At 57.8% G+C, this 22528-nt stretch overlaps 2 protein-coding genes across 3 annotated transcripts; both read left to right on the top strand.

The window, feature by feature from the left end:
- The first annotated feature begins 10521 nt into the window (after window positions 1-10521).
- On the top strand, window positions 10522-13375 carry LOC117887065 (zinc finger protein 581-like). 2 transcript variants are annotated; one of them, XM_034789304.1, is made up of 2 exons: window positions 10522-11072; window positions 11456-13375. In XM_034789304.1, exon 2 carries the CDS (start codon window positions 11499-11501, stop codon window positions 12147-12149), a length of 651 nt encoding a protein of 216 aa, XP_034645195.1. In that variant the 5' UTR covers window positions 10522-11072; window positions 11456-11498; the 3' UTR covers window positions 12150-13375. The 2 variants fall into 2 exon arrangements, with proteins under 2 accessions (XP_034645195.1, XP_034645194.1); XM_034789303.1 differs by having other exon boundaries at window positions 10529-11084.
- A 2386-nt stretch (window positions 13376-15761) lies between these two features.
- LOC117887053 (zinc finger protein 628-like) lies at window positions 15762-20724 on the top strand. The gene is made up of 3 exons (XM_034789289.1): window positions 15762-15805; window positions 16299-17743; window positions 18939-20724. Exons 2-3 carry the CDS (start codon window positions 16332-16334, stop codon window positions 18958-18960), a joined length of 1434 nt encoding a protein of 477 aa, XP_034645180.1. The 5' UTR covers window positions 15762-15805; window positions 16299-16331; the 3' UTR covers window positions 18961-20724.
- Window positions 20725-22528: the final 1804 nt, after the last annotated feature.

Genomic DNA, 22528 nt, shown 5'->3' with positions numbered 1-22528 from the left:
TAGTGGTTAGAGCAGGGGGGCTGGGAGCCAGGACTCCTGGGTTCTCTTCGCAGCTCAGGGGGGGCGGGGGCGGTTCGAGAGTCCCTCCCCAAATCCTCTTATGCCGGGGCACCGTGTCCGTGTCCCTCCCGGTCCCTGCCAGCGGCTGCTGCTGCCTATCTGGTCTTTCCTCCCAGCCCCTCCCACCGCCCCCCACCTGGCAGCACAAAGGGAGCCACCAGGAAAAGCTTCCGATGAGAAACAGGCAGCCTGTTGGGGGGAGGGATAGCTCAGGGGTTTGAGCATTGGCCTGCTGAACCCAGGGTTGCGAGTTCAATCCTTAAGGGGACCATTTAGAGAAGTGGGGTAAAAAAATCTGTCTGGGGATTGGCCCTGCTTTGAGCAGGGGGTTGGAGGAGATGATCTCCTGAGGTTCCTTCCAACCCTGCTATTCTATGATTCACTCCTGACCTGCAGGCCCCATCAGCCAGTTAGGGTGACCAGATGTCCCACTTTTATAGGGACAATCCCAATTTTGCAGGCTTTTTCTTATATAGGCTCCTATTACCCCTGTCCTGATTTTTCACACTTGCTGTCTGGTCACCTTATGGCTGGTGGCCCCCCTGTGTGCTTGGCCCACCCCAGTGCTTGGCCTGTGCCCCTCACTCCCGACCCCAGCTCCACACTAATGTCTATCTATCCCGACACCCCCTCTATCTATCTATTAAATTAATGGAGATATCCTATCTCCTAGAACTGGAAGGGACCTTGAAAGGTCATCGAGTCCAGCCCCCTGCTTTCACTAGCAGGACCAAGTACTGATTTTGCCCCAGATCCCTAAGTGGCTCCCTCAAGAATTGAACTCACAACCCTGGGTTTAGCAGGCCAATGCTCAAACCACTGAGCTCTATCTATCTATTTCCAGCCACCCCCTCTATCTAGCTATTTATCTATCCCAACACCCCCTCTATCTATCTATCTGTCTATCCCCAGCCACCCCATCTATCTATCTATCTATCTATCTATCTGAGGGGTGTTTCACCAAGGCTGGGGCCCAACTTGACTCCCAGCTCTGACACACACAGACTTCCTGTGGGACCGCAGGGGAGTCACTGAATATCTCCATCCAACCCGTTCCCATCTGCAAAAAGGGGAGAAAGTCCAACCTCTGTCTATTTAGACCAGGGGTTCTCAAACTGGGGATCAGGACCCCTCAGGGGGTTGCGAGGTTATTACGTGGGAGGTCACGAGCTGTCAGCCTCCACCCCAACCCCGCTTTGCCTCCATCATTTATAATGATGTTAAATATAAAAAAGTGTTTTTAATTTATATGGGGGGGTCGCACTCAGAGGCTTGCTGGGTGAAAGGGGTCACCAGTGCAAACGTTTGACAACCACTGGTTTAGACTGAGAGATTGGGGCAGGGAATGTCTCTCAGTCTGTGTCTGGGCAGCGCCCGGCGTGACGGGACCCCGATCCCGGTGACTCTGTGTCTGCGCAACGCCCGGCCCGACGGGGCCCTGATCTCCGTGACTCTGTGTCTAGGCAGCGCCCGGCCTGACGGGGCCCCGATCTCCGTGACTCTGTGTCTGGGCAGCGCCCGGCGCGACGGGACCCCGATCCCGGTGACTCTGTGTCTGCGCAACGCCCGGCCCGACGGGGCCCTGATCTCTGTGACTCTGTGTCTAGGCAGCGCCCGGCCCGACGGGGCCCCGATCTCGGCGACTCTGTGTCTGGGCAGCGCCCGGCCTGAAGGGGCCCCGATCTCCGTGACTCTGTGTCTGGGCAGCGCCCGGCCCGACGGGGCCCCGATCTCAGCGACTCTGTGTCTGGGCAGCGCCCGGCCCGACGGAGCCCTGATCTCAGTGACTGTGCATCTTGGGACCCTTAGTGTTATACTCAAAGAACTGCACAGGATCTTTTCAGGGGGAATAAGGCAAAACGCCACATTTATTAGTAATACATGTATTCACTAACACTGTATCATATGCATATGATATAAACATTTTATAAAGTGAATGTTTAAAATTAAATATACACGAGTTAAGAGGGAAGGTACTGTACATCTGGGGTCAGGCTTGGGTTATGAGGGATTACAGGTGTCGGTTGCAAGGGTGAAGAGATACATACATATCACATAACCGGCATAGACCCAGATTGGGGTCAAGAGTTTTTCAAGTGTCAGTGGATAAGTGTAGGGTTACCATATTTTCATTTTAAAAAAGGAGGACACTCCACGGGGCCCCGCCCCCGCCCCAACTCCGCCCCGGCCCCGCCCCAACCCCGCCCCTCCCCAAAGTCCCCGCCCCAACTCTGCCCCCTCCCCTGAACGCTCCACCCCCTGCTCCTCCCCCTCCCCTGCTTCCCGCGAATCAAATGTTCGCGGGAAGCCTGAAACAGGGAGGCAGCAGGTTTAGCTGGGGCGGGGGCAGTGCGCAGCTGAGCTGCCCAGGCCAAGAGGCTCTGTCCCCAGCGTCTCCCGCCCGGCTCAGCTCAGGCCCTGGGGCGCCGGCCCCCAGCTCAACACCCCCGGCCGAGCACCGCCCGCCTTGGCTCCTGGCCGAGCACCCCTGGCCCCGGGCCAGCCCCCGGCCCAACACCCCCGGCCGAGCACCACCAGCCCCGGGCCAGCCCCCGGCCGAGCACCCCCGGCCCCGGCCCGGCTCCCGGTCCCGCACCGCCAGCCGCGGCTGAGCACCCCCGGCTCCGCACTCCTGGCCCCAGCCCCCGGCCGAGCACCACCGTCCGGCTTTTTGGGATTTCCCCCCGGACGGGGATTTGAGGCCCAAAAAGCCGGACATGTCCGGGAAAATCCGGACGTATGGTAACCCTAGATAAGTGGGTTTGGGTACGCCACCCATGGAATGTATAAGGAGTCCAAGTCAGTATCGGTGTAGCGAATGAGTACATGGGTGGGGTGTGTCCCTTGGTTCGTCAGGGAAGGAAGGTATTACACTCACACTCACACACACAAGCACACTCTGTCTTGTTGTTGTTACCAAATAGTTGCTCCCCTTAACTGCACTGGCCAGGTGAGTTAGAAGAGGGGGGGGAGCCGGGGTTCTGCCGATCCGGATCGATGCTCCCATGTTGACAAGACGAGACCGGCGTTCCTCAGCAAGACACCTCACATTTATAGCAGCTTCCCTCTCATGCAAATCTACACCAGATTCAAACTCTGTGTCTGTGTCCATTGGTCCTTTGTGCTGCTTCCTTCTGGGTGTTGTCCCAATGCTGCAAAGAGGGTGTTTCCAAAAGAAGGTGCTGGCTTCTAAGCCCGGAGGCCGTCAATATGTCTGCTCTTCTTTAATGAGCCCACTTGACACCTTTGATTGTCCTTGGGTCTGGCTTCTATCCGCTCTCCAAGGGTTGCAGCTGTCTGGAGGTGCTGCCTTCCAACCCTTTACTCATTCACACCTCCTTCATTCAACAGGGCAATTGATTGGGGGGGGGGGGGGGGAGAGATCTTGTTCTACTGCTAGCAAAGAGACATTTTTCTTCTATCTTATTCTATCCTTAGGGGCTATAATATTATACCAAGGTTCAATGCAAAGTTTCTATATGAGGCTTTGACACAAAGTTTCATGAAAACAGAGGTCACACGTGGGTAGACCCACTACAAGGTTATGGAAGAGGCACAATGTAAAGTCATATGAAAATTATCAGAGATTTATCTACATTAGGACACCCTGGGTGCTGGGGAAACCGCACAGAATGGTGGGATCTAGGGCAGGGAGCGTCTCTTTGTTCTGTCTGTCCAGCACCTGGCACAATGGGGGTCCTGGGCCGCAGCTGGGGAACCTTGCACTGCGACACTACAGAGAACTGCTGCGGGAGGCTCATGGCCACCCTCCCTCAGGTCTTCACTCAGGTGTGAATGTTTAATGGTGAGAGTAATGAACCATTGGCACCAGTTCCCTAGGGCTCCAGTGGATTCTTCATCACTGGCCATTTTAAATCCAAGACCGTCCGGTTTTCTCCAAGACCTGCTCTAGGAATTATTTCAGGGCAGTTCTCTGGTCTGTGTTATACTGAGTGTCAGGCTAGATGATCACAATGGTTCCTCCTGGCCTTAGAACCTATGAATCCTTGAATCTATAGACAATTCCAGACCTGGGGAAAGCTAATGGCCATCCCAAGCTAAAGAGAAGGAGCAATTAAGCACCCCTTTGTGTGGTGATAACTGTTGATAATCAGAAGCCACTGCCCAAGGCACTAGGTTGCATGGCAAAGCTAAGCAGAACTAGAGTGCATGGGCTGAAGGGATGTCCTGGGACAGGTTGCAGGAGGTGGACAACTGGTTGCTTGCTGCAGAGGGTGTCTTCTGTGTGAGAGACACAGAGAGACAGCTGACAGAGGGAGAGGGTAGCCCTTGGGGGAGGCACAGAGACATTGCTGCTTGGGACACGGGACAGGCTGGAAGCAGGCGTGGAATGCTGAGTAAGAAAAGTGCCTGGTGCTGATTGGGTCTGTTGTGTTCAGGGAAACAGGCCTGTGGGGCTCTCCTTGGTAAATGAATAAATACTGTAGTAAAGCTAATAAATAACATACAGTGCCTAGCCCAATGGGTGCCGGGCCATCACTGGGGCTTCTGGGCACTACCATAATACACCTAATAGATAACAGATAATTAAAAAAAACTTGGTTTCAATCCAGGTCTCTCTCCATCCTCCAAGCCAATAAAAGGAGGGAATCAGAGGTTTGTTTGTGTGTGAAAAATCCTGAGGTGGGGCACCCCAAACACCGAGTGAAGTCGCATCGATTTTGACGAACGGGTCCTGTCGGAAAAACCTCAGAAAACTCCCCAAAAAGTCGAAATGTTTTGATGTAAAAATGTTACTTAAAAATCCAATTAAAAAGAAAAATCCCTCCCTTTAAGCTAAAAAAAAAAATAAAATCACAACATTTCATTAGTCCTCAAATGAATCCACCCCCCCCCCCGACTTTTCGGTCAGACAATTGGAAAAACAATGCATTTGGGGGGGTGTAACGGGTTGGACCCTGTGATAAATGAAGGGGGCGGAGGTAGCTCCCTTTGACGGACACCCAGCCGGCCAGTTAGCTATAAAATTCCTCTTAGTAGCTGTTCTCTACTTGCTTTACCTGTAAAGGGTTAAAAAGTCTCACTGCGATGCATAGGTAACAGGAAGGGAGTGGGCACCTGACCAAAAGAACCAATGGGAGGCTAGAACATTTTAAAATTGAGAAGAGACTCCCCTTTTGTCTGTCTGTGGTTGTTTCCCAGGGAGAGGCGGACAGGGCAGAGCGATGCTGTAAGAAGCTTGGGCCGGGTATGAAAAATCATCAGTATCATACCTAGAAACTACTCATCTAAACCCCCAGATATGTAAGTAGATCAGGAAATGTCTAGGAAGACGCATTTAGGTTTATTCCTTTTATTTCGTTATGGCTTGTGGATTCCTCTGGGCTAACCCCAGGTGCTTTTGTTTTGCTTGTAACCTTTAAGCTGGACCTCAAGGAAGCTAGTCTGGGTGCTTAATGCTTGGAGTTGCTCTTTTAAAATCTACCAGTAGCCTGAGTTCCCAGATGTATTTTCTTCCTTTTTAAAAAAATAAAATTTACCTTTTTTAATACCAGAATTGTTTTTTTGTGTCTTCAGAGGTTTGTGCGCATGTTGTTTAGTTAGCCGGTGGCAACAGCTGATTTCTTTTTGTTTGTTTCCTTTCTCAGCTCTTCCCCAGAGAGGGGTGAAAGGCCTTGAGGGTGCCCCACAGGAAGGAATTCCCAAGTGCGCTTCCTGGGCTCTCAAAGGGGTTCTGCACTTGGTGGTGGCAGCAACTACCCAGCCAAGGTCAGAGAGAAGCTGTCACCTTGGGAGTTTAATACAAGCCTGGAGTGGCCAGTGTTCATTTTTAAAATCCATGGGGGGCCCCACCTTCTGCACTCGGAGTGCCAGAGTGGGGAATCGGCCTTGACAGACCCCCCTGGGAGGTCACCTGGGGAGCTGGGACATCACTGAGTTGGACTATTCCATCATTCTGGGTCCCCTTTACCTGGTCTTGCTGGGCTAGGCTCCTAACCCTAACCCTAACCCTAACCCTAACCCTAACCCCAACCTTTTCCAGCCAAGCACACAGACACACCACACCCAGCCGCACAGAGAGACAGAGATCCGCTCTGGGAAGGCTCAGTTTGAGGGGCTTGCCACAGCACCCAGACAGGGCCATCCTCACCCACACGCAAAGTACGGAGCTGCGTAGGGCACCAGGAAATTTGGGGCACCAAATGCAGCTGCGCGCTGCTCCAGCAGCCAGCCCAATCCCCCGGCCGGCTGAGCGGCCCAGGAAAGCTGCCCCCCCTGTGGAGGCCTGGGAGCACCCCCCCCATGGGGGGGCTGCGTAGGGCACCAAAATGTCTAGGGACGGCCCTGCACCCAGATATCCACCCCCCCTTGGAGTACAAACCCCAAATTATATGAAATTCGCCTCTTCCCTCAATGTGGAGGAGGATCTGCACAACTCCTTCCCCCGCAGTTAGAAATCACACAAACTGGGTTCTATTGTAAACCAGCACTAAATGGGTGAACTCTGCTGGGGGTATTGTAAATACTGGGGTGAACTCTGCTGGGGTATTGTAGATACTGGGGTGAACTCTGCTGGGGTATTGTAGATAAAGAGGCAGCAGACGGAACAAGGCAGATTACTAAGAAAATAAAGCAGATCACGGAAACTAAGCTTAATACGCTAAAGAAACTGGTTACACGTAAGTTCTCACCCTAAACGTGCTTCTAATAATCTTCACCGGCCAGACGCCCTTCCAGCCTGGGCCCCGTTCTTCCCCCTGTTCAATCTTAGTTGTTTCCAGCAGTCACCTTGGGTGGGGTAGCCGGGGAGAACAGAGAACTCACTCCCCACCCTTAACTCGGATTTGCATAAGGCCTAGGGTGACCAGAGAGCAAGTGTGAAAAATCTGGACAGGGAGTAGGGGGTAATAGGCACCCATAGATGACAAAGCCTCAAATATTGGGACTGTCCCTATAAAATTGGGACATCTGGTCATCCTAATAAGGCCGGAGTCCTCTGTTCCCTAGTTTGACTCCCCTTCCCTTACAGTGGAAAGTTACGAGAAATCCCAGGTAGTGTTTTAGTATCAGGTGACAAGACCACCTGACTCCGTAGGGCCCTTGTAGCTAGGGTGACCAGACAGCAAGTGTAAAAAATTGGGACGGGGGTAATAGGAGCCTATAGAAGAAAAAGACCCAAAAATCGGGACTGTCCATATAAAACTGGGACATGTGGTCACCCTTCCTGTAGCCATTCTTCACAGGCTGACCCACAGAAAGACTCAGCTCTTTTACAGAACCGAGCTGAAATACAGATGCAGAGTCAATCTTCCTAACTTCAGATACAGACAGGATCCAGGCGTACAAAGAGAAGAATCGCGTTCAGTAAATCGTCACCTTTCCAATGATCTCTCACATGCGCCATCTGGCATAAAGTACATCTCAGTTAGGGCATATTGATATCATAAGCCTATTTTCATAAAGAATATGGACTGACCCAGGGTGACTGCTTCACCCCGCAGGTTTTCAGACCTGACCCAGCGAGCCCGGACGCCGGGCCTTTGCCCGGCTCTAGGGGACGTACAGAGACAAGACTCAAACATCAAATCCAGCCTCTTGCAGAGCCGAGAGTCAGGGCCGGTGCAAGGAAGTTTCGCACCCTAGGCGAGACTTCCACCTTGCACACCCCCCCCCNGCAGTGGCGAGAGGTGAAGAGCTGGGGAGGCAGGGCCGGTGCAAGGAAGTTTCACGCCCTAGGCGAAACTTCCACATTGCGCCTCCCCCCTCCCTTCAGCCGTGTAGCAGCTTCCCACCCCAGCTCACCTCTGCTCCGCCTCCGCCCCGAGCATGCCGCCCCCGCTCTAATTCGCCTCCCCTCCCAGGCTTGCAGCGCCAAACAGCTGATTGGCGCTGCAAGCCTGGGAGGCAGGAGAAGTGGAGTGGCGACCGCGCGCTCAGGGAGGGGGCGTAGGAATGCTGTAAAAAAAAATTGGGGACCCTGCTTTTTGGCACCCCCAAATCTTGGCGCCCTAGGCAACTGCCTAGTTTGCCGAAATGGTAGCACCGGCTCTGCCGAGAGTCACAACTTCCCAGGCTAGAAGGGAGCAGTTTGGTCATGTCTGACCTCGTGTAGAACCTGGGCCGGAGATCTGCCGCACAATAACACTGAGAGCAGATCTCTTCAACGTCCAGCCATTGGATCGGGTTCGACCTTTGTCTGCTAGGTTGTTAAATATTTGTTCCTTTTGTAGGTACTACTAGCCAGGGATCAAGGCAGCCCTGAACCGTCTCTTTGACTGAGCTCCTGGAGTCTGTCACTCTCCAATCGGTTTTCTCATCCTTTAATCATTCCCACGACTTTTCTCTGACCCTCCTTGACTCAGCCAGCATTGCAGAGACGTGTGGGTGAGAGCAGCCGGCTGGAATAGCGGGATCGAGGGGTACAGCTGGTCGAGGAAGGTCAGGCAGTGCAAGAAGGGGGGAAATGCTGAACTGTATCTCAAGAACGTGTACACTTGCTCTGAGATCTGAAGATTGGAGAGGGGCAGAGATGCCGAAATTCTCTCTGGGTGAAGATAAAACGGGGAAGTGGAAACCAGGGCCAATGTCGTGGTAGGGCTCTGCTCTCTTTAGTTTTAATGTCAGCAGATTGTATCAACATTTCTTCTCCTCCCCTCCCCGGTTTTTATCTATTTACCTTTTAACCATTGTGGGAACTTATGGGGGGCAGTCAGACAACGGGGAGGGTTAATGATTTAACGACGGCAGACGCTGAGATTCAAAACGTGAACGCTTTATAGCGCCATTTGTCACCAGCACACGTCGAAATATACGCCGCGACTTATCAAACCCGACCAAGTCCTCCAGCAGCGCGGTGCTGACTAGGCCTAGCTGGAAACTGCAATGAATAGCCATGGAGGTAGTTCTTCATGGGCCCAGGCGTGTGTGGGGAAATTGACTAGGAAATTGACGTCTACCAAGGTTTGCTGATCAATCCTCCCACGTCTAGCTACAGGCCACCAAATGAGGAGGCAGACAAGACATTTTTAGAGCCAATAACAGATGTATTCAAAGCACTGGACCTGATGGGAATCAGGGACTTTGAACCCTCCAGAAGACAACGCGGAGCGTCTGAGTTCTTGGATGGCATTGGGGACAATTCCTTTGTTTCCCAAGGTGAAGGAGGGAAGTGGGGTGGGGAGTGTTTTCAAGTCTGACGCGCAGGAAGGATCTGGCTGAGAGCCGGGCGGTGGATGGCCCCGTGGGGGAAAGTGATCGCGAAATGATCCGGTGAAAGGCAAAGAGCGAAAGCAGCACAATAAAGATGCCGGACGGGGACGAGGCTGGGGTTCCCGGGGATGCGATTCTAGGGGGAAAGGTGAGCTGGGGGCTTCTACAAGAAACACTATTAAAGTTACAAGAGCAAACTAGTCCAACATGGAGGGGCTGAGCCCTGGAGTATCTCTGTGTGTATCTATAAGCATCCGAAGAAGTGGGCTGTAGTCCACGAAAGCTTATGCTCTAATAAATTTCTTAGTCTCTAAGGTGCCACAAGTCCTCCTGATTTTTTTGCGGATACAGACTAACACGGCTTCTACTCTGAAATCTGTGTGTGTGTGTGTGTGTCTCCCCCCTGCTGGAGGGGCTGGGCCCTGCTCTGTGTGTGTGTACAGACCAATCTCTCCACAAAAACCCTTCTGAGCAACCAACCACACAAAGGGGAGATTGGCCCAGAAAAACCAGGGCAGGGACTGGCTGGCTTGGGGCGGTGAGGGAATGGGGCACATGGCCTCTCCCCTCTAGGGGGCGCTGGCCCCGATCCAGCTCATTGTTCTGCTCTGACAGACACCCTAACTCAGTGGTTCTCAAACTTCTGTCCTGGTGACCCCTTTCACATGGAGGCAAAGCGGGGTTGGGGTGGAGGCTGACAGCTCGCGACTCCCATAACTAACTAGTGGGGTGAATTGGAGAGCACTCGGCACAGGTCCCACTGGGCAGCTGCTGTCCACAGCCCCCCGCCTCCCAGCAGTGTGGGGAAGTGAGAAAATACCCTAAAGAGAAAAGGGGGGAAATAGGGATAATGCGATTCATTCGATTAGTGGTTAGAGTGGGGGGGCAGAGAGCCAGGACGCCTGGGTTCTCCCCCTGACTCTGGGAGGGGAGTGGGGTCTAGTGGTTAGAGGGGGCAGGGAGTCAGGACGCCTGGGTTCTCCCCCTGGCTCTGGGAGGGGAGTGGGCTCTAGTGGTTAGAGGGGGCTGGGAGCCAGGATGCCTGGGTTCTCCCCCTGACTCTGGGAGAGGAGTGGGGTCTAGTGGTTAGAGGGGGCTGGGAGCCAGGACGCCTGGGTTCTCTTCGGCTCTGGGCGGTATATGCAGACGCCCGGATACAGGCGGCGTGCCAGGAGTTGCCTGGGGTCAGACATCCCCCCAGGTCGGTCTGTGGCTGGGTTTTCCCTCGGGGGTTGAGGTGGGGGGAGGGGGGTATCTGCCGCCCCCCCGTCTCGCTCGGAACCCAGGCGTCCGGGGCCGGATTGGAGCGCGGCGTTTCCACCCGGTCGGCTTTTGCAGCGACACCGGCTCCTGCTGCGGGTGGAGGGACGGACGGACAGAGACAGACGGGACCCCCCCCCGACCCCCCCCACGCCGGGGCCGTCACAGGGCGCCAGAGCCCGCAGGGGGCGGCACATGGCCCCGGGGCGCAGGGGGGCGCCGGGCGCGTAGAGCCTGGACCGGTGCCGCCCCCCCCCACGCCTGGACCGGATCGGACCGGTGCCGCCCCCCCCAGCCTGGACCGGACCTGTGCCGCCCACCCCCAGGCGGTTCCGGATCGGTTCCGTCCCCCTCAGTCTGGACTGGACCGGTACCACCAAATCCAACCGGGTTTGGATCGGTACCGCCCCCAGCCTGGACCGGACCTGTGCCGCCCCCCCCTAGCTGGATCCCTCCCCGGGCCCGGCTCGGAGCCGGCCCCAGCACTGCCATGAGCTGAGGGCACCGTGCCCGGCGCTGGCCCGGCCGGCCATGTGGGCACCAGAGCCGCGATGAGCCCGGGGACGGGACACTGGGCACAGGTACCTGGGAAGGTAAATTAACCCCCCCAGGGGGGCGGTGCCAGGGGCAGTGGAGGATGGCAGGGGTGGGGGTGTGCTGGGGGGGGCAGGGGGCTAGGAGGGAGGTGGGTGGTAGCAGGGGGTGGCATGGGAACACTGGGGCAGTGAGGGGGGGTCAGGGGCCAGTGGGTGGCCATGGGGTGAAGTGGGAGGCCACTTCTCCCACCAGGAACCGAGCTGGGACCCAGAAACCTCCAGGGGCTGAATGGGAGCCCGCGCCCCCCAGAGGGAAAAGGCCCCATTCTCACCCCTGCCCCGAGCCCTCGGAGACTCCTGTACGTGGTGCGGGGTCTATGACACACACCTGATCGTTCCCTTTCCATCCTCCCCGTTTCTCCTTTCAGACGCTCTGAACAGGTCCCGCCAGCGGGGGGTGCCGCCCGCCCCATGGATCTCCATCCCTTCGGCCCGCGCCCCCCCAGGGACGGAACCGCTGACCCCCGGCACCAGCCCCCGGCCCGGGAGGAGCCGTCCGGGCGCCGGCTCAAACTGGAGGAGGACGAGGAGGCTGGGCGGCCGCGGGCCCCCCGGGCCCCACCCTGGCCCCCTGGCCCTGGGGAGGCTGGGCCGGAGCAGGGCGAGGCCGCGCGCTACGGCCGCTACCTGCTGATCGACAGCCAGGGGCTGCCCTACACGGTGCTGGTGGAGGAGGCGGGCGCGGCGGGCGAGCGAGCGGGGCTGCGGAAGGTGTACTGCTGCCCCGTGTGCTCCCGCACCTTCGAGTACCTTTCCTATCTGCAGCGGCACAGCATCACCCACTCGGAGCACAAGCCCCACGTCTGCCGGGCCTGCGGCAAGGCCTTCAAGCGCACGTCCCACCTGGAGCGGCACAAGTACACCCACGCCGGGCGCAAGCCCCACCAGTGCCCCATCTGCCAGCGCAGCTTCCGCGACGCCGGCGAGCTGGCCCACCACCAGCGCGTGCACACGGGCGAGCGCCCCTTCCAGTGCGAGGACTGCCACATGCGCTTTGGCGAGCGCAACACGCTCCAGCGGCACATCCGGCGCAAGCACCGCCAGCAGCCGCCCACGCCCTGACGGGCATGGGGAGCCCCGGAGCCGGACCGGCGCCGCCCTGACGGGCACGGGGAGCCCTGGAGCCGGACCGGCGCCGCCCTGACGGGCACGGGGAGCCCCGGAGCCGGGCCGGCGCTGCCCTGACGGGCACGGGGAGCCCCGGAGCCGGACTGGCAACTCCCCATGGGTTAGCCGTGTAGCAGCCCTTGTCCCACATGGGTCTACTGTACCCCCACACCCTGTCTAGGGGAGGGAGGCGTGCCCTGTATCTCTGTGGGCAGCCCCCCGTGCCCTAGCCCAAGGCATTGGCCTCCTCACAGATGCCCCCCACGGCGCCCCATGACAGGCTGCCCCTCGCAGATAGGGCAGGGCAGCCTGGATCAGGTCAATCCGAGCCCATGTGGGTCCTGGAGCACTCGGGTAAATACGGGACTTATCGGTGGTAATTCACTAGGGGGCAGGGAATGGGGCATAAGGCCTTTCCCCTCTAGGGGGCGCTGGCTCCCATCCAGCCCCAGGGTGGGGACTGGCTGGCTCAGGGGGCAGGAAATGGGGCCCAGGGCCTTTCCCCTCTAGGGGGCTTCAGCTCCCATCTGGCCCCAGGGCAGGGACTGGCTGGCTCAGAGGGGCAGGGAATGTGGCACGGGGCCTGTCCCCTCTAGGGATAGATAGCTTAGTCCTACAGCCAGTGGTTGGGGGGAGGAGGGGGATTGTCCTGGCCACCCCCATAGAGGGTCGCAGTGACTCTACATTCCCTAGAAATAGGCTCATATTGCTCCTCATGGCCCATCTACCCTGTATCCGGCCCTCTCCTGCTCCCTGGAGCAGCCCCACTGGCCTATGAAACCTGGTATTCCACCCCCTCCCTGCCCCCGGATCAGTCCCAGAGGCCCATCTGCCCCGGTATCCTGCCTCAAACAGCGACCAACGGCTGGGGGCCATCACGGAAGGCCCACCATGCACTGGGACCAATCTTCACATCATGTTTTTCGGTCTGGCGCCCCCAAATAGCTGCAGGTGGAGGCAGGGGAGTGGGACGCCCCCCCAAGGACTCCCCACCTCCCAATCGCCCCGGAGAAGGAAATCCAACGACAGAACTGGACCCACAGGCCATCAAGCCCAGATCACTCCAAGGTGCCCGGCCTGGCCACCTGCTCCCTCTCCACAGCTCCGATTTACGGTGGAATCTTCGTTATCTTGGTTTTTTAATTATTATTATTAATTAAAACACTTTTTTTTTGGTTGTTTTTGTGTGTGTGGAATGAAGTGTCGGGCCTGGGGTTTGATTTCCAGCAGGGCCGGGGCGGGGGTGTGGGGGCAGAGTCCAGTTCATTGCTGGAGGGAAGCTAGGGGGCTGGTTTGGTACCAAAAATTACATCAGGCAAGATACGGCTTTGGGTCCCAAGCGACTATTTACCACGCATGTCTCACCACAGTTATTTTCCAGCAAAACCCTTTTTTTTACCAGGGGTTTGGACCAAGAAAACTGACATTTCGGGGGTGAAAATCTTCAGTTTTTCATTAAAAGTTTGGGGGTTTTGAGAATCCAACGTTCCTACCAAAAGCAAAAGAAATGGATGGAGAATGTGGTTTAAAAACCAATTTATTTGACTGAAGATGCATTTTGAAACCCCAGTTTGTTTCAATTGAAAATCGTGTTTAAAATTCCAAAACTTTTTATCAAAAAATACATTTCCAAACTGAACATAATTTTGGAAAAAAAGTTTTTGAAACTAAAAATTTTCACTGTGAATCACATTATTCAAATAAAAATAGTTGCAATTTTTTTTAGCAGAAACACACATTTTTCCCAATTTTTAATCCATTTTTTTTCCAACCCTGAAATTTTTTTTACTATCATTTTACTAAAAATGTTTTCCCAACAGCAAGAAAACTTATGCTGAAAAACCGACATGTTTTAACCAACCGTTTTCTTAAACAAAACCCCCAAACCTTTCGCCAAGCATCCAAAATATTCGAAAGGTGAAACTTATGACCAGAAACAAACCAACTAAATTGTTTACCCAGTCGGTTTTCAAGACCCAAACATTTTGACAACCAGAATTTTTGCACCAGAATTTGTTTGAACCAAGATCTGGTCATTTGCATCAAAAATGGTTTTCAAAGACTGCCATTTTTTCAGGTGTGTGTTGGTTGGTTGGTTTTTTTGGGGGGCAGCTCCCTCAAAAAATTTAGCAGGGGGTTTTGATAAAAAGAAGACAGGTTTTCAAAACGTCCTGCCAGAAATGATGGGTTTTGTTACGTGGTAGGATCTCTGGCCCAGACCCTCATATGTCTGGGCCAATTAAGGTACGTCCACACTGCACTGTGTACCCGGGTCTTTGGGACTTGGGGTGGCCAAGCCCGTGCCTGCGCGTCCACACTGAATTGGAAACCTGGGTTTACAGCTGCGTCCGCACTGCAGAAATGGGGTTTGGCTCGGCGGCTCAGCAGAATGTGGGCTCTGCCCCACCCCCCTAGCGGGGCCCTGGGAGCCAAGTCCCGAGTGCGGGCTGATCGGGCTGATTTGTGTGAGGGCTTCAGCTCAAATGTGAGTCAGAGCAGGCTGTGTGTGTTGTGTAGACACACACTGTGTGTGCGCCAGCCACTGAGGGAGCCATTGGCCTGGCTCATTGGCGGCCTTAAAGGTGAGCTGGGTTTGGATGTCGGTTCTCCCATAGACCCCCCCTAAGGTCTGGTGGCTTAGAACGGGGGGCGGGCGAGGGGGGCTGGGAGCCAGGACTCCTGGGTTCTCTCTCAGGCTCTGGGAGGGGAGTGGGGTCTAGTGGTTAGAGCAGGGGGGCTGGGGGCCAGGATTCCTGGGTTCTCTCCCTGGCTCTGGGAGGGGAGTGGGGGCTTGTGGTTAGAGCAGGGAGGGCTGGCAGCAAGGACTCCTGGCTTCTCTCCCTGGCTCTGGGAAGGGAGTGAGAGCTAGTGATTAGAGCAGGGGGGGCCTGGGGGCCAGGACTCCTGGGTTCTCTGCCCAGGCCTTGGCCACACTGTGCCCACCTGGGTGGCTGAATGTTCATTTCACAACCGAGAATATCTGGCTTGGAGAAGAGCCCTGAGGGTGGTGCTGAATGTGGCTCCAGGCCCCATGGGACTCTGGGATATCTGACCTTTGCCCTCCTTGTGCCTCGGTTTCCCTTCCTCACTGAGGTGATGCTGCTGCGCCCCAGGGTGCTGTGGGGGGGAACTGTTGATGGGGGTGGGGGTTCTGGTGGCGATGGTGGGAGTTTTGGGGGTATCGGGGGTAGGGGTTATAGGTCAGGCTCTGCACCTGGAATGCACCTTGAGTGGGGTCTAGTGATTAGAGCCGGGGGGCTGGGAGCCAGGACTCCTGGGTTCTATCCCTGGCTCTGGGGGGGGGGGGGTCGCTGAGGGGAGAGAGTCAGGACTCTTGGGTTCGCCCTTCACAGCCCAACCTCAGGGGGTGGGGTGGGGGGATCTGTTCCTTCTCTGCTGGCGGTGGGGGCTTTTTTTTTTGGGGGGGCCGCCTCCTGCGCCGTGTCCCTTGAATTAAAACCAACCCAGCTTTCATTTTTTGACCGCAGACAAGAAAGGCCGGACACGAAAATCTCCGCCGCCCTCCCCTTTAAATCCCGGGATTTGGGCCCTTAAAGGGGCGGGGCGGCCCGGGGCTGGGGGAGGCCGGGGGCGGTGCTGAGCCGGGCCAGGTGAGGGGGCGAGGGGACAAAGGGAGGGGAGGCGGTGCATGGGGCTGGGGATCCCCCCCGGCCACTCGGGGGTTAAATGGGCCAGGGGGAGACTCCAGCTGGGGGGGACCCTGCCCCCCAGGCAGCCCCCTGCCCCCCCCTGCTCCGTGCGGGACCCAGCGCCGAGCCCAGCTGCTCCCTGTGGGCCCCCGGGGGGGCAGCCCCCCAATGCCAGCCCCCCCCCCAATATCCAGCAGATTCACTTGAAGGGCTGGAGCCAAGACGCCTGGGTTCTCTCCCTGGCTTTGGGAGGGGAGTGGGGGCCAGTGGGTAGAGTAGGCGGGGCTGGGAGCCAGGACTCCTGGGTTCTCTCCCTGGCTCTGGGAGGGGAGTGGGGGCCAGTGGGTAGAGCGGGGGGCGGGGGTGGGCTGGGAGCCAGGACTCCTGGGTTCTATTCCCATCCTCATTTGTCTCTCCCTTGTGTTTACACCCTTCCTTTCCCTCTTTCCTGCAGGGGTTGGGAAGCAGCCCGGAGACCCCAGCCACCATGAAGGGGCAGCGCAGGCTGGTGGGGGAGCCCCTGGAGATCCAGGTTGTGAGGGTGAAGGAGGAAGAGGAGGAGGAAGGAAGTGGGTGCCCCGAGTACGTCTTGGAGCCGCTGTGCCAGGAGGGGGCCAGTGGCCTCGTCACCCGCTGCCACGCCCGCCTGGGGCCACGCCCGGTCCTTGCCCAGCCCTCCCTGCCGGCAGTGCCCCCACAGCCCCGTGCCGGGCGGGAAACCGCCCCCCCGGCTAAGCCCTATGCCTGCTCTTTCTGCCCCAAGCACTTCAAGCGCTCCTCGGACCGGCGGGACCACGAGCGGGTGCACACGGGCGAGCGCCCCTACCGCTGCCGGGTGTGCGGCAAGCGCTTCACCCAGTCCTCGGTGCTGACCGGCCACATGCGCATCCACACGGGCGAGCGCCCCTTCTGCTGCCCCGTTTGCGCCAAGAGCTTCAACAACGCCTCCAACTTCAAGAAACACCAGCGCATCCACGCCCAGCCCCTGGGCAGCGAAATCGGCTGCCCTCCCGCCCCCCTGAGCCAGCGGGACACTGGTGGGGGTGCCAAGGACCTGGCGCGAGACAGCGGTGGTGACGCCAAGGGGCTGGCACTAACATGGGTGCCCCTGGGGTCCTCTGCCAAAGGCCCCAGGCCTGACTTCCTGGCTAACGGTGTGTGCCCGGTGGCGGTGGGGCTGGCGGAAAGCCGGTGCCCCGGGGCATGGCGGTGTCTGGCAGTGGAGCGAGATGCAGAGCAGGGCTCCCCTGTCCCTGGCACGGGTGCCCGGCTGTCCCCCGGTGACTTGGGCTGCGGGGAAGCTGGCGATGGAGGAAGAGCAGCTGAGGAAGAGGAGGGTGGTAGTGCTCGCTGCTTCTTGCTGGAAAAGCTGGACCGGGCGCCCCAATTGTGCCCAAGCCCTGATGCCCACGAGCTGGGTGTGCCAGTCCATGCCCCTCCCTGGGGCCTTAGCCCTGCTGTTCCTGGACAGGGCAAGCTGGTCCATGCCACTCCCTGGCGCCCGAGCCCCAGTGCCCATTCCCCACGTGGCAGGCCGCCCGCCCCCCTGCCCGATGCCCAGCAATACATCTGCTTCGTGTGCTCCAAGCGTTTCAAGCGGGCCACGGACCTGAAGGAGCACCTGCGGGTGCACACGGGCGAGCGCCCCTTCGCCTGCGGGGTCTGCAGCAAGCGCTTCACCCAGTCCTCGGCCCTGTCCACCCACCAGCGCATCCACACGGGCGAGCGCCCCTTCCGCTGCCCCGTCTGCCCCAAGAGCTTCAACAACGCCTCCAACTTCGCCAAGCACCGGCGGGTGCACTCGGGGGAGCGCCCCCACCGCTGCGCCCTGTGCGGAAAGAGCTTCCAGGAGCGCCGGTGGGTGGTCCGGCACCTCCGGGCCGTGCACCCGCCGCTGGGGTGAGCGCGGAGTCGTTGGCATGTGGAGCAGTCGGGGAGGCCGTGGCATGGGCAGGCGGTGGGCACTGGGCTGAGAGTAAAAATGCCTCAGCCAAATCTTCTGCTAGCAGAGATCTCCCCCGCACATACGTCCTGCCGTGAGATGCTCTGGAGCGCGGTTAGGGGAAGTGTTCACCCGCCCAGTTTTCACCACATTGTTTTTCACCTTTGTGGGATGAATTTTTTTCCAACCCAAAACCTCAAAAATAACCAGAACGTCTCCCACCCGCTATAAAACATTGTGGGGCCATTTCCCCTCCACAAGGTGGAAAATAACCTGCAAAACAAATCAGTTTCCCCCCAATTCTCCAGAGATTACAAGTTTGGTTGATAAAGGTCATAGTTTTGATATAATATTTTGACTTGGTACCGCACGACATTTTGATTAAGAAACGTGCCCAATAAACGTGGCCCACAATAAATGGCTTAAAAACTGGCTAACTGATAGAGCTCAAAAGGTAACAGTTATTGGGGACGCATCATCGAGTGGGTGCGTTTCCAGCGGGGTCCCTCGGGGACCCGTTCTCGGCCCGACGCTATTTACCGGTTTTATCAACGGCCTGGGAGAAAACATAAAATCATCTCCCAGCAAGTTTGCGGGTGAACTAAAAATGTCAGGAGTACCGAAGAGGCCACGTCACTGATCCAGGTCACTGATCTGGATCGCTTGGTAAACTGGGCGCGAGCAAACAAGCTGCGTTTAAATACGGCTAAATGCCAATGTATCCAGCTAGGAACAGAGATGTCGGCCGTGCTTGCGGGCTGGGGGATCCTCTCCTGGGGAGCAGCGACTCTGACAAGGATGGGGTGGGGGGCGTGGTGGATAATCAGCAGAACGGGAGCTCACGGTGCCCATGCTGTGGCCAAAAGACCTAATGCGATCATGGGATGCAAAAACGGGGGAATCTCGAGTATCAACAGAAAATTATCTAAAGCAGATTTCTTCCTCTCACAGCCAAGCCTCTTCAATGTGATAATTCACTGCATCTTGGAATAAAAGAAATAATCTTCAGTGTTCAATATGGTCTTCACATCCTGGAACCTCGCTCTTGCAAAATCTTTGCTTTTCCACTGGGCTCGCTGGTTGTGCCGTAGGGGGTATTATGCAGCTCCTTCGAGACAACACACAAATTCAGCCTGATCTTCATTTCCATAGATATCGGAAGAACCAATACTGACCAACTGTTCAAATTTCCAGCCATGGTGGAGACCGTTCGGGTGAGCTCCTCCTCCGGACACTGCAGCACCCTGTACACGTGTTTGACTGGCACCTGTGAGTCATTTAAAGCTTGGCTGATGAGTTTTTTCACTTTTTGGGGGGTGGAAGAAAACCATAGCAGTGCACAGTTGGTGAGTATTTTTCACCGGCACGGCAAACATTTCCCACGCGTGTGGCACGTTTTTTTGTGATTTCCCCCCTCTCACACACACCTTTTTCTCCAGGAGGTTTTTGTAGATTCCAAGGCCAGAACTGACGTCTGTGATCAGCGAATCTGACCCCCCCGTAGAGCCCTAGGCCAGAGACGAGCCCCGAAAGACTCCCCAGAGCAGCTGTTAGAAAACCAGCCAATCTGGATTTAACAATTGTCAGTGATGGAGAATCCGCCATGACCCTGGGGGAATTGTTCTGAGGGTTAATTACACTCACCATTGAAAATGTACTCCTTATTTTCCGGTCGGAATTTGTCTAATGTTAGCTTCCAGCCATTGGACGCTGTTAGACCTCCCTGTGCTGGATTGAAGAGCTGGTTAGTATATATTTGTTCCCCAGGGAGGTACTGATCGCCAGGGAACAAGTCACCCCTCTTCTCTCTGTGAAGCTAACAAGATCGAGCTCCTGGAGTCTCTCCCTCTCAGGCGGGTTTTCTCACCCTTTAGCCGTTCTCCCGGCTCTGCTCTGACCCCTCTCCGATTCATCACCATCCTTCCTGAATGGTGGGACCAGAACTGGACACGGGATCCCAGCAGCAGTCGCCCACAGGGCCAGATCCAGGGGTAAAACTCTGCGCCTACGTGAGACTGTGACCCTCAGAACTGGCTCACGCGTAAAGTGAGGCCGATGGGCGAGAGCAGCTGAAATACCTTGGCGCCGCTGGGCCCCAATCCTTAATTCCGCAGCCCGGGATTGAGTTTTCTCAGTGCTCCACAAACCCAACGACGCGGCTCGGCTTCCTCGCCCTTCGGCTTGATCCCGCCTAGAAACTTGACCTCGGGAGTTTGAAAGGATCTGCCCAAGTGCCCCCGTCCTTCCCTTCCTCCAGGGCTGCGGTTTCACAGCTTTCCTCCTCCTGAGACTCGCCAGGGAAGAACGTCTCTGGGGGCGAGATTTCTGCTAGCAGAGGGACCCAGTTCAGCAGGGCGGAAGCCAGAGACATTCAGGCTTAGAAATAAGGGGCGTGTTTTTCACAGGGTGGGGGGAATTCAGCACTGGGGCAGCTCATCAGAGGAGAGGGTGGCATCTCCACCAGCAGGAGGCGCTAAATCAAGCTTGGCGCTAGCTCGACGATCAGATATGGGCTGGCTGCAGGGAGCTCGGAGTGGCAATTCTCTGGCCTGGGAGGACCTGCGTGGTCCTACATCTAGGCTGGGAGTTTCTGAAGGCACCAGCTCCAGCTCCCTTGGGGAGACGCCGAACTCAGCATCGCATTTGTCGCCCACGTCACCAGCTGTTCGTGCCACCATGAAGTCCCTCTCTGGTCCCAACAGCCACGTGCCCCTCGCCTTGTCCCGTCGCAGCGCATGGGCCTGGTACCAGCGAGGCGTCCCCTCGGCCCGTGGAAGGCGGACACCGCCGAGGGAGTTACCGGTGGCTGTGGGCGGGTGGGGGCTAAATTCCCTGGCCGTGGGCGGGATCTCTCTGCTTGTAGCAGGCGCCTGGGATAGTTTCAGCCTCACGGATCCATCCCCGGAGCCCTTCTATTAAATCCCGTTGGCAGATCACACTGTGTGGCTGTCTCTGCTCGCCAGGGAGTGGCCGGTGGGCGCGAGGGAAAGACATTGGCCGTGAGATGCGCTGGGATTCAGGGGGTGGGTTGCAGCTGCCTTTGGAGCGGTGGTTTGAGGCCGGAAGATGCTCATTGCACCTCGCTGGGCCGGCCAACACGCCAGCCAAGTGGGCCGTGGGCCCTGGCACATCCGAGGTGTCCCGAGTCTCCTACCCTCCAAGCTACCAGAGCTGGGCCCGGCCCCGCGAGCTCGCTGAGCAAGAAGAGCTGGGCTCGGGTGCAGGGCCGTGACTGCAAAGAGCTCTGCTGATGGCTAGATGTGGGGGCAGGGGAGGAACACGAGGGGGTTCACCTACACATGGTGGGGGTGTCGCCTACTGGCACCATCTGGGCATCTCTCATCTAATCAGTTCCTTGCCACTGCCGGTGCCTTGGGCACGGGTGGCAGCTTGGCCTCGCCTGTTCTCTGCTTGTTGCCTCCCGCGATGCCAACACGTGGGTGTGGCTAGGGGATGCGAGCGGATGGGGGGGAGGCCTGGCGTCCTGCAGCATCCCGCCCCTCCTCTCCCCCGAGCCTTTGGGAGTCTGGGGGCCGCAGTAGCCAGAAGCATGGCCCAGCGCAGCGCCCGGGGAACAGCGATTGCCCCGAGAGGAGCTGGATCCTCGCAGAGCCCCCCATAGCCTGAGCCCTGGGGCCCACGCTCTGCTCTCAGCTACCCCACCCTGGGGGGCCCCCCATTGGAGGCCCCCTGGCAGTGTGGGGTTGCTGACCCCTACAGTGCCAGTGGCTGATGCTCAGGGAGCAGCACCAGACCCATGTCACCCGCACTGTGCTGGGGCGGGGGCTGCCCCTCTCCTGGGGCGCTCAAGGGCCGCACTGCACTTTGGGAACCACAGGGGGCAACCAAGGCCTCGGGGCAGAGCTCAGAAAACTGGCGTGGGCACAGGCGTGTTTCTGCACTGCTCTGGGGGAAGGGACTGGCCCCACAGGGAGACAGGGAAGGGAACCCAGGAGTCCGGCCTCCCAGGCTCCTCCCCACCCCAGGCCCCACCACTAGACCGAGAGCCGGGGATAGAACCCAGGAGTCCTGGCTCCCAGCCCCCCACCCTGCCCCCTACCCAGAGCATGGGGCCCATTGGGCCAGAACTGCAGGGTCCCTTGCAGCTTCCTCCAATGCCCGTTGGGAGCCAGGATACCAGGGTAGATGGGCCCTTGCTGTGATTTCCACGTTCCCCACCCCCACCAGAGGGAGCCCCAGCTCACCCGTCTTCCCCCCAAGCTCTCCTGTCACCATCCCTGTGGCCAGCACCCCCAGCCTCCCTGCCCTGGGACCCTTAACCTGCGGCTTGGACCCCTCTCCAGAGCCTCCCAGCCAGGCTGCATCAATGGGGTCCCACGTCTCTGCGATCCCCACGGCCCGTCCTCCCTCCCCGGTGCCCGGCCGGCCCTGACGCCAACTTGCTCCAGGACGCTGCCGCAAAGCCGGTTCTCCGAGCCCCTCGGGGTCCCCGCATCGCCCGCCCCCTGGCACTGGCTGGGGCAAGTCCCACCTCACTCCTCACCCTGGTACGGGCCTTGGCAGCACAGCATGGCTGGGTCTCCGGGGGGGCTGGGATCCTTTGGGCTCATTTTGGTGGCTGGGTTTGGGGAGCGGGCCCTGACACTGAATCCGAGACACCTCGGGCCGGAGGGGATCTCACTCAACACCAGTCCCCCGTGCTGAAGCAGGGCCAAGCCAACACTTCGGTGCAGCAGGCCTACCCCCAACTACCAGGGGGCTCCAATGGGGGGGACCCCCAA

Source organism: Trachemys scripta, chromosome 14 (genome assembly GCF_013100865.1).
Source record: "Trachemys scripta elegans isolate TJP31775 chromosome 14, CAS_Tse_1.0, whole genome shotgun sequence".
NCBI classification, from domain to species: domain Eukaryota; kingdom Metazoa; phylum Chordata; order Testudines; family Emydidae; genus Trachemys; species Trachemys scripta.
Note: the sequence above shows the minus strand (reverse complement) of the source record. Positions and strands in the feature narration are given on the sequence as shown.

Coding starts and splice junctions, on each gene's coding strand:
- LOC117887053 (XM_034789289.1), top strand. CDS start 16,332: ATGAAGGGGCAGCGCAGGCTGGTGGGGGAGCCCCTGGAGATCCAGGTT. Junction 17,744..18,938: donor GCCGTGCACCCGCCGCTGGG/GTGAGCGCGGAG, acceptor TCATTTCCATAG/ATATCGGAAGAACCAATACT.
- LOC117887065 (XM_034789304.1), top strand. CDS start 11,499: ATGGATCTCCATCCCTTCGGCCCGCGCCCCCCCAGGGACGGAACCGCT.